The following is a 14,710-nucleotide window of genomic DNA, read 5'->3' as shown; positions in this document are numbered from 1 at the left end:
TCTTGCTTAAAAAGTAGATTTTTGTGTGTTTTCCACAGGGCTATGAAGACTGGCTACGACATAAAGCAGACAATGAAGTCAATGGTGCTCCAGTTTATGTTGTTCGAAGTGGTGGCCTTGTGAAAACCAGATCTAAAAACATTCGGGTATGTGGCTGAAGGACAAATTAAAAACTGTGTTTTTATCACACAGCTAAAGCTCTTGTTTTATTACTAACCACTGTGGTTTGGTAACAATTCTGAAATGAACTCTGCTCTTTAAACCTCTCTTTGTATCTTTCTGATCTATGTTCACTTTGTTAGGTGGGGGACATTGTCAGAGTAGCCAAAGATGAGACTTTCCCTGTTGATCTGGTGCTCCTGTCATCTGACCGAGTTGACGGTTCATGCCATGTTACCACTGCAAGTTTGGATGGAGAGACCAATCTGAAGGTCTGGGTTACTTCTATGAAATAAAATGTAGTAAATTTGTGGTGCCATTTTTCGTTCAGCCTGTTGAAATACCCACCCTGCTGCCTGGTAGTCCTATATTAACCCAATGGGCACTGTTTTACAGACACACGTTGCAGTCCCAGAAACAGCAGTGCTGCAGTCTGTTGCCAACCTGGACAAACTGGTAGCTGTTATAGAATGTCAGCAGCCAGAAGCAGATCTATACAGGTATCACTTTATTGGTAAATATTTTGAAATTAAATCAGAAGGAGGTGTTTAATACTGAGAATGTTACAGGTCTTGCTAGGATTAAAATAGCTTCAGACATCTGCTTGAATTTCAGGTTTTAATAATCAGCTTGTGTTTATACATACGTGCTTACTGAAAGTTGTAAGTGACAAGTTAAATTTGAGTACTTGAGTAGTAAACCAGACATTATAGTATTTATCTTTTTTTAGTTTAATTATGTACCTTTTAGTTCTAATCAGTACACTTATTTCTAGATTTTAAAGAATTAAATGGCCTACAGTTTGAGGAGGGTGAAGAAAGTTGTATAAGGTCCTGCCAGGAGATTTCAATATTATACAGGATATTTTTAAAGTGGAATTGACTCAAGTCTAATTCTAAGGATATGTGTTGGTCATATTTATTTTACATATGCTCCAGAGAAGATTTGAACTCTATTCTTCGACCAGCAAAACCTTAGATTAAAAACAGGCATATGTGTTTGTGTGCTTTAACATCAGCAACCAATGTCATAGACTCTCTAAAACAGCGTTGTGGGTAGCAGAAGTTGAATTCCCATCCAAGTATCTTCTGAATTGTATAATGGAAAATGGTAGCTATGAAGTAGTTCTTAAAATCTGAGTGTATCATAGCAGCTGTTCTTAAGAAGCTTGGAGATCTTTGAGAAATATTAAGTCTTTTAAAACTAAGATACTCAGTTTGAACAGATGTTCAAATATTTGATATTTAGCAAATTAAGGTACAATCACTATGGTGATTGTACTATATGTACAATCACAATTATGTCCCTATTTGTAGCTGGGTCATGCTAAATACGCACATGTCAGATTTTTAAATGCATAGTAGATTTGCTTTATTAAATGGAAGTTACTATTTCTCGTGGGTAATATGCAAACTTATATTTTTTGAGGAATTATTTCTTACTGAATCATCAAGAAGTCACAATCTGTTTTAAATGAATATAATCTTTTGTGGTAATCAATCAGAGTTAATAAGCTTTCTCAAATGACTATTCCTTTCAGGGATAAATGTTTCTGTTGCTAAATGCCTCTTGTAAAATTATTGCCAGTTTTGCCATATTGGTTTAGTTTGTTAATAAAAGTTGATTTATTTTTTACTTGTGAACCATTAATGACTTTTTTGTAAATATAGAGAAGGTTTTTGCATTTTTGAGTCTTCATGTATTTCTAAGACATGTCCATCTTGCATAGATTCGTTGGAAGAATAACTGTAAGTCAACAAGCAGAAGAAATAGTACGGTGAGTAAAATTGTATAAGATGATTGTTTAGAACACGTGGAGGTGGTTAAAATCTTGACCATCACAAGAGTTACTGTTGAATATATGAAAGGAGAGGTATTTTTACTAAAAGTATCAGTTGCAGCTGCATACTTCAGATGGAGATGAGAAAAAATGAGCGAAATAAGTCATTACTACCCAGTTTTTCAGATTTAATACAGGAGTTCTGGAAAGCTTGACTGTCGTGAAGTAGGTAATTTTTAGTCACTGCTTATCATCTGGTAGCTTTGTTGTTATTTGTTAATTAAAGCATTTATTGATCTGGAACAATTTCCACTGACATATTACATAGACTACAACAGATCCCCTGTTGTCACAGGCACTGAGAAGTTTTTGCAGTTGAAATCCCTAGGAAATTCCTGGTTTAACAAAGCCTCTGCTGCAGATTTGTAGTTTTTAGTATCTGTTTCAAACTACAGCTGGACTGTGCAGATAAGTGCTTACATCTGTCACAGACAACACAACTGTGTGCACATATCATGTGCTCACCACCTTTCCTTGTGCAGTCACAGCAAGTAACAAACACATGTGCAAATACAAAAACAAAGACGTGAAGCCATTTTCAGACTTCCATGTGGACTTCCTGGAAAGATTTCTAATTGCTGTGGGTTGGTCCCAGCTACCAGCCAGGCATCCACACAGCTGCTCATTCAATTCCCCCCACCACAACAGGATAGGAGAGAAAACAGGAAGAACAGGATTGAGAATGATCATGGTTTGAAATAAAGACACAGAAATCACTCACAAGAAATTACCAAATTTTCAGAAATATTTAGCGTTCAAAATCAGTTATTTTATCTTGAGAGTTGTTGATTGTCCAGCTTCCAAAAAATTTTGTCACCTCTTCTGAAAAGGTGAAGTGCTTGTTCACAGAAACCGGTAAATCTGTTCCAGTTCTTTCACTCTTGTCATGTCCAAAATGTTATCTTTTACACTTTTTTTTTTTGGTGATATTTCTACTTGAATATTAAAAGAGTACTGCTTTCCATGTGATATGTGCCTTCAGTCTGAGGACCTGAATGTGTGTCAGTCTGAGGTTGGCAAACATCTGTCAACTTCAGATGGGAGTGACATGGAGTTCAGAGTAAATTGAGGAGTTTTCAGTGGTTTTGCAAGAAATATGGGGAGTGTAGAAGCCAGGTCACTTAGCCCCAAGTTCAGTGGCTTAGTCACCCTCACCAAAAAAACCCCACCCATGGCACCCCAAAAAACCCACACAGCTGTTTGCTAAGGTCACTGTAAATGATACTTCACTTAGAGCTTTTTAGAATTCAGTACTGCTGAGCTTCACAGGCTTGGCTTTGGGATGATCTATTAAAAAATGATTCAGTTGACAACGTAAAACAGAGCTGGTTTAAAAGGAGTGTGAAAAAAATAATTGCAAGTTCTGACTACTAGTGGAGCTGTATCTTCTGTCTGTCAGAGGTAAACTTGTCTGGTCTGTGCTGCACTGATTCAGGTTTGGTATTTTGGGTTTGTCGGACTGGTTTTACAAAATTGAACTCAGAAATATAAGTCATGTTTCTTATATGAAAATTTTAAATGCTCAGGCATTTAGTTGCTTTTAGTTCATATTTTCAGTTGAAGTTTGAGTCTAGCCTAAAATACTAACAGATGCACGTTTAATTTAAAGAATCCATCATAATCTGTGTGTGTAATTGGTACACATGGTATTTGTGATGGTAACTGTTACATTTGCAGTAACACTTAAGTTAAACGTTTGACTGTGGGAGGTGGGTTGTGGGTTTGGCTTTGAGGTTTTTTGAATAACTTCAGGTTATACTTTCAAAGGAGCTTGAAGTTTAAGAGCTTTGTTTATATAATAGTGATCATGGCCTGCATGTGGCACAGCTAAAGGAAAAGTAGGGTAAACCCAAGGGCTTGTGTGCCAAAGCACTTTGCATATGAACTTCTAATTCTTTTGCTTCTACCCAATATGTCAATCTGGCCAGTGCAGTTGTTAAATTTCTGCTTTCATTTCAAATAGTGGCAAAAATACTTCTTTTTTTTAATTTCAAACCAACCCTGCTGGCAGTTTCTAAAGATGATGCAGCTTCTGCAGTAGAACATACGGTTCTAACCTTATATTAACCTTGTTTCTAACTAGACCCTTATTTTCACAGCACTGTTTGTAGTGAACTTAGCCAAAGAAATGAATGTGTTACTGTATTGTGATACATGTGAGGAAAAAACATTACGAAATTTTACCTCCTGTGTTAGGAAACAAAATTTGCACTCCTGTGGTGCTGTCCATTTAATTGTTTGTTTCTTCGGTATGAATAGCTTTTGAACTTTCTAGATCATTTCAGTCTGACAGAGGGGTAGGGGATTGGTAGATTAGCCAAACCTAAAGCAGCACTTTGGGAGCACTGTGAACTCAAATGGGTTCACTGCTTGCTTCCCAAGTAACTTGTGGGTCTCTCTGAACCAGCCATTTGGAATATTTAGCCCCGTCAATAATTATGGGATATGGAACAGTGGTGGGGGAGTATGGCAGTGACCAAAGGAAACATGAAAAGAAACAGAGAGCTCTGTGGAGATGTGTGGGAGGTGTGGTGAAAGGGGTAAGATGACTGCTGGAGTTGCTGCATTGGGAATTTGTAGGGGATGTAGGACAGCTTTGCATAGGAAACTGGATTTCAGTAGTTCTCAAATACAGAACAGCTGATGTTTACATGCTGATATGTCTATTTCTTTTTAGACCTCTTGGGCCTGAAAGTCTCTTACTTCGTGGAGCAAGATTAAAAAACACTAAAGAAATATTTGGTTTGTAGACATCTAAATATTTAAAGAGTATTCTCTTAAAGCGTGTTGATGAACTGTGTTTTAATTCTACTTGCACTGAAGAAATTGTAATAATCTTGCTGACTGTTACCTGAGGGGATATGATTATAGATGAAAGTAATGATATTACACTGAAGAATCTCTAAGGGTATAAAGTTCCAGCTCTGCTCTGTGAAAATATTTGAAGTGGTTTGATAAAGGAATAACTTAACTTCAATGGATAAATGACTGTTCTTACTGTTACCTATTGTTCAAGGTTTTCTCCTGAGATTTACCATGCTGATTTCCATAAAATACGTATTGAAGAGCAGTACAGTCATAGTAATGAACACTGTTAAAGTAGGTGTTAAAATTACTTCAGTAGTACTGTTTTTACTATAGAAGAGTATTGCAAATAGTACAAAATACTGTCTCATAGTAAACACTGAAGTAGTACCACCCTTTGCTTTTATCCTATATCTCTCAAAATGAAAAATTCTGCAAATTGTATTTATGCAGAAAATGAAATCTAACTCTTCCCCCCTTCCTTCCCAGGTGTTGCTGTGTATACAGGTATGGAGACAAAGATGGCATTAAATTACAAGAGTAAATCTCAGAAACGGTCAGCAGTAGAAAAGTATGTTTATTTTCTAATATCTCTCTTTTTTGTAGAACTTTAACTTAGTTTTTCCTCTGTAATCTTAAAACCCTGGTGATCTCATCATTAGGTTGTAGGCAAAGGGAAGAGAGTGTTAATTGCCTTGCCTTGCAGTAGGAAGCTATAAAGATAAAATCCATTTCTTGTTATTTCATGCTTTAGTAGTGTACAAAGTGGAAATACCCAAGCTTGCTCCTTGTTGCAGGATAGGTGTTAGTGTGGTAGATATTTATATTGAATCTCATGATTTATTTTAAAAGGAAAAGGAGTTCTGATATGCTTCCTTTATTCCAGTTACTAAAAATCTGAGAGAGCCCCCTGGCATTCTTGTGCAAATGTGGGATTGATTATTCCTCTATAGCTACATACAAACAACAAACATACATGCAAACTTAACTGTAGTGTGCACAAGAGAAGTTCAGTCACCAAAGGAGGGCTGGAAGGATGGTCTGGCTATGGCTGGTTACAGAACACAGAGGCAGGTGTGACTGTATCCTGCTGTAGGCTGGCCTGAGTTAAATACTCAGCTGCCCATGGCAGTGCTCTTCCAGCTGGGGAAAAGGTGCAGCCATGGGTTTCTGCTGTGCTTGTTTGTAATGCCTTCACAGCCTTGCAAGGTCCTCAGGGAAAAAGAGAAGATAAGTCAGCCCCACTAGTCTGGGACTGCAAGTGTGACACAAGTCAGGTGTTGGGGTGTTCCTGCACATTAATCTAGTCTTCATAGATCTTAGATGTAGAATTTCTTTCCCATTGTGTTGCTTGCTTGTCACATAGAAAGTTTATATCCATATCAAGCACAGGATACACTTTTTAAAAAAGGTCCGACAAGGTTTTGATCAAGTCATGTAACCACAATTTGTCAACAGATTAAGTAAAACTGAAGTTGCTTGCTTTTTTTTTTTTTTTTTTTTGCCTCTTTATAGGTCCATGAATTCCTTTTTGATTATTTATCTAATAATCCTCCTCTTTGAAGCCATTTTGAGCACTATTTTAAAGTATGCATGGCAAGCTGAAGAGAAATGGGATGAACCTTGGTATAATGAAAAAACAGAGCATGAAAGAAACAGCAGTAAGGTAACTTAGTTCTGCCCAGTTGTGTATCTGAGGAACACTCAACCAGTATACACTCAATATCATGTATATTATGTGTCTATTCGGTGTGTAACCACCACATGATCCATTTGCCAGTCTGTGTGCTGTTGTCTCAGTGATTTTTGAGAGAGTTAGTCCCATGTAGCCTCACCATTGTGTAGAAATATTTCTATCTCTGTTACTGGTTGAACTTTTTCTTCCTTTATTAAAAGACCAAGTTTTTTGAAAATTTTTGAAAAGGCTTTGTTAGGACATATTTCTGATGGTCTATGTTCTAGTTATTGTTCTTTAGGATGTCTTTTGTCATTCCATAAAGGAAAAGAGGAGGAGAATGGCTGTTCTTGTGTATGTTCTATTGCAGTGATTTCACACTTCAGGAATTTTGTACGTTCTGTGATGTTGGGATGATTTGGGCAATTTTGTAAGGCTGTAATTTTGCTCAAGCTCCTGCTTGCCTTCTCAGTTCTTTTTAAGAGGGTGAAGGGATATTTTAAAGTGTTTCTGAAATCTGTGGTTCTGAAAAGTGTCTCTTTTCAATTAGTCTGTATTTTTCTGTGTTCTGTTTAATTTTTTATTTCTGTATGAGTCTACCTTTGTCCGAAGTAGTTCAGGGGCTTAATTTGAAATAATTGCTATGCAAGTTAGTCTAGCCTGTGGAGCTTTTCAGTTCTGAATAGAACAGGGATAAGTATTTCCTCAATCTTTCCATTCCTTTACCTTTGCCATCAGGAATGTAGAGAGCCATGTCTGTTTCTGCAGTGTCATTCTCCTTCTGTCATGTCTTTGTTTTTCTGTCTGCCATGTTGACTTCCACAATCTGCTTTGCATTTCTCAGCATGCTGGCATCCTTACTCAAAGTGCTTTCCATCTCCTCCTGTGTGTGCAGATTATTTCTTTGCCATTGCTGAAGAAACTCTCGAATTTAAGTGATTGTCACTACTTCTCTTAGATGAATTACTGCTCACACTTTCTATATGTCTTCTCTGGTTTAGTTTGGAAGATCTCTTTAGGCACAGAACTTGCTGAGTTTTTGTCAGCTACTTTAATTATTTATTAAATACTGACAGCAGTGCTCCCTAATGAGGGAGAACAGACATTATTTAACTCTGCAAATTGTTGACTACTTTTATGCTTCCTTTATTTAAAATGTTCTCCTGCACCAATATCTGGTGGAGTTAAAAGAGGGTGGCCTGGTTTTTGTCATCTCTAATCTCTTGCTCAGTATTCAAGTGTTGGTAAGAGTCTTCCCAAAGTACAATTTAGATACTGAGTTTGTTGTGCAGATGAAAAAGAGACTGTAGTGTTGCATTTTAGGGTTTGTTAAAATTATCATACCTAGTAAAGAGAAGTTTCTATCCTGTTACATAGGTGTTTGCCTGGAATGTGTGTGTGGAACACAATGATTTGAAGAGGCATAAAAGAAATCCCTTTCTTTTCGTGTTGTCTGGATCACTCAAGTCACTGGGGAATGCCAGTAGACAGGAGCCCTCTTGACTTTGCTGTCCTGAAACAACAGAGTACTTGCAGATTCCTCTGGCAGCATGGAAAATCACTTGTTTGCCTCACAATTCAGGGTTCTGTAGAAAAGCTTTTATGAATCATGCTGTTTGATGGAATGGGGAACACATTCGTTTTTCAGACCAAACTCTTTCAGAGTTCAAAACCAGAATCACCATGACAATTAATATTAATTGGCAGCCCTCCTGACAGATTCAGTAGAGAGATAAAAATTAATGAACTTGTGAATTGAAACCTCCAGTCACAGCTTAAGGCAGACTTTTTGCATCAGTGTGAAGGCGTGTTACTGGGGCAACCTGCAAATGCCTGTGTTGTCTCTCTCATGTGTACGTGGGACTTGGGCTTCTCTGGCTCTCCCAGTTTGTCATTTTTCATGCATATTGAAGCCTAATTAAGTCACCGTGTTTCACCTGATCACTGTGGTAATCTTCACATTTTCTTTTTTTCTCTTGTAGATTCTGAGGTTTATTTCAGATTTTCTTGCTTTTCTGGTACTTTACAATTTTATCATACCTATTTCACTCTATGTGACTGTTGAGATGCAGAAATTTCTTGGATCTTTTTTTATTGGCTGGGATCTTGACCTCTATCATGAAGAAACAAACCAGAGAGCACAAGTAAATACTTCAGACCTCAATGAGGAATTGGGACAGGTAGAGTAAAAAATATGTTGTCTGTTGGGTTTTTTCAGCCTATTTTCTACTTAGTTTTCAGTACTAAAGTCTGTTATTGCAGGCTTTTTATTACCTGTGATTTGATTTCTGATTAATTTTAAAATAAGGTACAAAGATGTGATGGCAGAAGTTAAATGGTTTATATGGTTATATGGTTTAAAAAATGTGTATAATAGAGTGTGAGTGGATATTATTGTATCTTTTTTCTTCTAACAAGTACATGCGATTCCAAGTCTGGTTTTTTTTGTTTTATTTTATAAAAGGTAGAGTATGTGTTTACAGACAAAACTGGTACATTAACTGAAAATGAGATGCAGTTTCGGGAGTGCTCCATTAATGGCATAAAGTACCAAGAGGTCAATGGTAAACTAACTCCAGAGGGATTTTCTGAAGATTCTCCAGATGGAAATAGGCATGGTTTGGTAAGGCTCTTTGGTTTTCCCATCATTAGTCATCCTAGATGGAAAGTGTTTTATTTCAGAGAAATATTCTTGTACCATTAACATAAAAAAGACAAGCACCAAACATAAATCAGAATTTCTGAATAGTTAGAAGCTTTTAAGTGTTAATGAACAAATAATATTTATTAAACATGTTGAGATGTGATTATTAAATATTAAATGCTTGACAGATTTTTAAGTAAAAACATTTTATTGAGTGTGTTCAAAACTGTGTTGTTATGTAAATGTTACAAATCAAGTTTTTTCTTTCTTATAGGTGAAAGAGGAAGAGCTCTTCTTGAAAGCAGTTTGTCTGTGTCACACAGTGCAGATCAATGCAGATCAGACAGATGGTGCTGATGGTCCCTGGCATGCCAACGGAATAACATCCCCGTTGGAATATTACGCTTCTTCACCAGATGAGAAGGCTTTAGTGGAAGCTGCAAGCCGGTGAGCAGCCCTGCCAGGACTGTCTGAGACAGGAACTGCCTGCAAGGGCAGGCTGTCCATGGGGAGAGCAACCGTAAAAATGGCTCAGGACATTGGTGAAGCCCAGGGCCTGGCACTGACACTTTACTGGGAAACCATTCAAATGTGAAATACACAACCCCCTAGGTGTATTATAAAGTGATGATTTGAAATATTTATGAAAATACTTGAGAAAATACAGTGGTCAGAGTATGATGTGAATAAAATACTGCAGAAACGGGCATTCTTATTTTGCCCTAGAAGCAGAGAAGAGTAATGGGGTGTAAGAGTCTCTCCTTTTTTTCCCTGCCGTCTTCCCATCCCTCCATTAATAGGCATTTTGTCTAAAGTGATAATTAAATGTATATTTCCTTTACTTTTAGGGTTGGAGTAGTATTTACTGGAATTAGTGGAGACAGTATGGAAGTAAAAAGTCTTGGAAAACCAGAGAGGTATTTGTTTTTATTCCTTGATTATTTTGAAGGACAGAACAGTAGTGAAGATTAATGTAATGTTCTCCTCTTAATCCTCTCTGTTCATAAGCAAACCTTGCCTTTCCACAGCGTGCTCTGTTTAATGCTTTTCCCTTGATGTCTTCAAGACACCTTGCATCTTATTCCTTACCAATTGTAGCTGAGATGCAAGAATTTTGTGTGAGTTACTCTGTGTAGGTGTGTGTTGTAACAGTTTGTATCTTTACCCATTCCTCAAAGGTTGAGACTGTAGCAGAGTTGGGAAACTGAATTGCTTATTCAAGCCTTGTTTCAGCTCTAGAAATTCCCAGAATCAGTCTCATCAGTGCATAATCTAATTAGATATTTTAAACTTTCCCAAAATGAGTACAAATTGTCAGTAACTGTGTAACTCCTTTTACCCATTTGATCTGTGTCAGCTAGTTGGCAGTACTTTGAAGTTAAATGTCTAAAATTAATTTTCTAAGCTAGTGGTAACATAACAAAAACTAGTCCCCTTACCCAGGCACACACACTTTTTTGACAGTGAAGATTTTTTACAAATGTCAGAAACAAAATACAGTTTCCAAAGTTATACTAGAAGTAACAACGGAAGGATGAAGAAATAGATAAGAGCTGCTTGTAATCTCCAAATGTCAAGTTAGTATTCAGGAAACTATTCCTGTTGGTAGAAGAACCTTTTATTCTTACAGAATGGAGCAAGCATATATAAACTGATAAAAAACAATGAACAGTGTTATTCAGTAGTGGTAGCATTGCTTTCAGAGTTTCTGTATAAAAATGACACTTTGAGGAAAGGTCTGTGGTGTAAGAGTCTATTTATAAGTAATTGTCTTTGGAAATTTATTTCTAAAAGTATTTTCTTCCCGCTCCTTCTTTTAAAACACAAAATACAGGTATAAATTGCTTCATGTTTTGGAGTTCGATCCAAATCGCAGACGAATGAGTGTCATTGTAGAGAGTCCCTCAGGTAGGTGATCACAAATTGCACAAGCAGCACTTGAGAGCTTCCTAAATGGCATTATTTTTAATTTTAGTTCTATTTGACTTTCTAGGGGAGAAGCTTTTATTCACAAAGGGAGCAGAGTCTTCCATTCTTCCTCGTAGCAAGAGTGGAGAAATAGACAAAACAAGGATACATGTGGATGAATTTGCTTTGGTAAGTGTATGTGCTTGCCCAGCTCCCAGCCTCAGCTGATCAGAAGGAAATTCATGCAGTATGAATTGTGACTTGTAGTGAAAAAATTGCTGGTGATATCATCTCAGATGGAAATCTTGTCTACTCTGAATGTAGTCTTTTATTTTCTCACAGAAGGGCCTAAGAACTTTGTGCGTGGCCTACAGAAGATTCACACCCGAGGAGTACCAGGAAATTGGCAAACGCCTTCATGAGGCCAGGACTGCCTTACAGCAGCGGGAAGAGAGATTAGCAGATGTGTTCAACTTCATAGAAAGGGATCTGGAATTACTTGGGGCTACAGGAGTAGAAGACAAGTATGCAGTGGAGTTACTGCTCTCTACGCTCAAACCCAGCGAGTTTAGGATTTATACCTGAAATACGAAGTGTGAAAAACTCTCCCACTATGACCAAAAGTTCTGTGCTGTTCTTGTTTAGTATATTTACCTTTGGATTGAGGCACATTCAAAACAAACCTTGTACCAACTGATTCTGTTTTAATAGTAATGATGCAGTGTGTGTTGCATCAGGAGAGTTTTCATGTATGTGAAATGGAACAGTTGCAGTAAATATTTAGTGTGACAGCAAATTCCTTGGGAAAGCTTCTACACACAGCTCCTTTGCAAAGCATTCTGCTTCTGCTTGTGCTCTGTAGGTCACAGGGTGTGTTGCACACTGAAGTGAGCACATGGGGCATGAGAAGCTTTTCATGCACCACAGTAGCCAGGAATTACTGTGGACTGTTCTGAAGCTTCTTAAGTGCAGCGATGGTGCCTAGTTTAAATCAAGATATGCTTATTACAAGGTTTTGATCCCTTAGCAGGATTGAAGTTTAGTTTTTGTTTCATCAAGGCCTTTGTTTTGTTGCTGATAGCAGAATATCGTCTGCCAGACTATGATTCTCTGATGATACATGTAACATTGGAAAGAGAGGCTTAACTCACCATGACAGTGGGGTTACAGTGGTAACGTGGAGTTACAGTGTGAGCTCTTTTGTTTGTAAAGTGTTCAGTTGGTTATTTAAGATTTTTCTTGTTTCTAGACTGCAAGAGAAAGTCCAAGAAACTATAGAAGCCCTCAGGCTGGCTGGTATCAAAGTGTGGGTGCTCACTGGAGACAAGCACGAAACAGCTGTTAGTGTCAGTTTGTCCTGTGGACACTTTCACAGAACCATGAACATCCTTGAGCTTGTGCAGCACAAGTCAGACAGTACCTGTGCAGAACAACTGAGGCAGCTAGCCAAGAGGTAAAATACCTGACGTGTCACTATCTCAGCGATGATCTTAGCTTGGCTTGCTTTCATTTTTAAATTTTATGGCAGTCTCTTTGATGCATGTGCCAAACAAAGAAGTTGCCTTTTAAAAAAACTATTTATTAATATAAAAACAGGCTGGAAGAAGCAGTCTCTCTGACAGATTAACTCCTTTGCTTATTGTCTGGCCAACAACATAATTTATAGCAAAATTGGAATTTTACTGTTAACACCAGTACAACGTCAACATTTTTGTCCCCAAATAGAATAAAGGAAGACCATGTTATCCAGCATGGACTGGTTGTGGATGGGACCAGCCTCTCTCTTGCACTCAGGGAACATGAAAAACTGTTCATGGAAGTTTGCAAAAACTGTTCTGCAGTGTTGTGCTGTCGCATGGCACCCCTTCAGAAAGCAAAGGTAAGTGAGAGTGTGATCAGGATTGCCTTTGAAGTATTTTTATCATGCTTTGAAGAGGCAAGGATTTCTGAAACGGTTTTGTTTGTTTGTCTGACCTTTTTTGACTTCCAAATCCTTGTTAAATTCAGTGGAGTAATTTGCTCAGAAGTTTCTACATGTGTGTTTGAAAATTTGCAAGTGAATGGAGAAGTCAAAATACTGCCCCAAGCTCATCTTTATTCTGCCTCGAGTGTTCAGTAAGGCAGCATCTCTCCTGATCACCTGCATGCTTTTGCCTTAGCTGCTCCATCACTTCTCCAAACCAAAAAAGCTGAATTGAAAATTTGTGAACCTGTAAGGAGCAACTGTGCTTCTCTAAATTCTTTTAAAATACCCAAGTTTGAGGAGGAAGTAAAAGGGAAGCCAAGACCTAGTCTTCAGTAGAGATTTGCCTTAATGCTCTCATCTAATACCATTTTTCCTTCACATGTACTGAATTTTACTCAAATACCTGTTGGATGAGATTCAAATTCAGATTTTGTGGTTTTTTTTTTTTTTTTTTTACTCCAGAAAGTTAAGCTATGAAGGACTATAATATTCTTTCCTTTTGAAGTTTTCTCTTCATGAAAAGGCATCTCTTTACCTTAAAGCACTAGGAAACTGTTCTGTGAGGTACTAGATGTGCAAGAGGGCAGGCTGTTTTACTGTAGCTTTTTTACCTGTTTTGAGGTCACTCTTCCTGCTTCCAGCATTTAGCCAGAGTTGTAATGCAGTCTTTAGAATCAAATCAGTATAGAACTGTTCACCTGGTATAGTGCTAGTTTCAATAAAATGTTAAAAGGAAGTTGTAGCTACACAGAGTAAACCAATCTGTTGGATATGTCCAGTCTGTACATTCTTTTAGCTGAAACTTTTGCCATCCTCTTTCTTTAAGGTGCAGTTACTTGTCAGTGTCAGGTCCTTGTTCTTATTTTGTCATTTAACTTGATTTATGTTTTGTACTGCTTTCCTTAATTCCTCTTCTCTCCAGCAGATAATGGATATTATTTCCTGTCTTGAGTCATGAAGTACAGTAAAATGTAATTTTGATAGCAGTGACTTTTTAGTTTCAAACATTGAAGTATATAAATGACCAAGACAAATGCCATACAACTTGAAGTGCAGGGAAGTTTAGTCTAGTCTAGCACATGAGTTTTTGCTGTAGGCAGCCTTTTTGTAAGGTTTATTCCAAGATTAAGCTGGAACTCAGCTTAATATTTCCTGCATCTTTAATTATAATGAATGTTAATGTATGGTTAGCAGTCTCACTACTAATTTTGGTATGTTTTATGACTCAAAACCTTTTTTAAACATCATCATGTCAGTCCTTTGGAGCTGCTGCCGATTGCTGCTGTTAAAATTTGCCAGAGGATTTGCCTTGACCTTTTCACAGAGATGGTTGTCTGTCTAAATTACCCAGGCCTTGGGGATCTTCAGAGGACTTATCTGGGCGATGTCCTGCAGCCTTGTTACCTCTCTGGGGCTGCTTCCTAGGATCTAATGCTAAATGTACTTGAAATAATTAGCCCTTAGGAATGGGGAACCTTTAAACTTGAATATTAATACCTGCAATTAGGGAATGTATTCCCACAATCAGGTGGATTTCTCTGGGCTGGGGGCTGTGTTTCATCACTGTTGTGTTCCTCGTGTGAAGTGAATTCCCACTCCTGTGAATCAATGGCCCTGACACTGTCAGCTACGACTCAATTACTCCAATACAGTTTTTTGTGTCTGTTTAACCTCATGCAGTTGCTTCATTGGTATTTCCACTTTGGGGTTTCT

At 37.6% G+C, this 14,710-nt stretch overlaps 1 protein-coding gene across 9 annotated transcripts in view; it reads left to right on the top strand.

Moving 5' to 3' along the window:
• The window catches only part of ATP11B (ATPase phospholipid transporting 11B (putative)), a 65,697-nt gene that overhangs the window by 22,617 nt on the left and 28,370 nt on the right, over nucleotides 1-14,710 (top strand). For 8 of the 9 annotated variants that reach the window (XR_014226690.1, XR_014226691.1, XR_014226692.1 and 5 more), the window contains exons 5-20: nucleotides 39-146; nucleotides 303-431; nucleotides 556-659; nucleotides 1,889-1,936; nucleotides 4,677-4,741; nucleotides 5,294-5,375; nucleotides 6,320-6,470; nucleotides 8,462-8,659; nucleotides 8,944-9,102; nucleotides 9,398-9,570; nucleotides 9,972-10,040; nucleotides 10,958-11,031; nucleotides 11,117-11,220; nucleotides 11,356-11,555; nucleotides 12,281-12,484; nucleotides 12,757-12,910. Coding sequence is in view for 6 of the 9 variants with exons in the window: in XM_082287857.1 (XP_082143983.1) it covers nucleotides 39-146; nucleotides 303-431; nucleotides 556-659; nucleotides 1,889-1,936; nucleotides 4,677-4,741; nucleotides 5,294-5,375; nucleotides 6,320-6,470; nucleotides 8,462-8,659; nucleotides 8,944-9,102; nucleotides 9,398-9,570; nucleotides 9,972-10,040; nucleotides 10,958-11,031; nucleotides 11,117-11,220; nucleotides 11,356-11,555; nucleotides 12,281-12,484; nucleotides 12,757-12,910 (2,022 nt within the window). In the remaining 3 variants the exon portion in view is untranslated. The remainder of the gene's footprint in view (nucleotides 1-38; nucleotides 147-302; nucleotides 432-555; nucleotides 660-1,888; nucleotides 1,937-4,676; nucleotides 4,742-5,293; nucleotides 5,376-6,319; nucleotides 6,471-8,461; nucleotides 8,660-8,943; nucleotides 9,103-9,397; nucleotides 9,571-9,971; nucleotides 10,041-10,957; nucleotides 11,032-11,116; nucleotides 11,221-11,355; nucleotides 11,556-12,280; nucleotides 12,485-12,756; nucleotides 12,911-14,710) is intronic. The other variant, XM_082287858.1, reaches the window with a different exon arrangement.

Source organism: Coloeus monedula (assembly GCF_965178545.1).
Source record: "Coloeus monedula genome assembly, chromosome: 10".
Taxonomy (NCBI): Eukaryota; Metazoa; Chordata; class Aves; order Passeriformes; family Corvidae; genus Coloeus; species Coloeus monedula.
The sequence above is the reverse complement of the archived record's forward strand: the minus strand, read 5'-3'. Positions and strand labels throughout refer to the sequence as shown.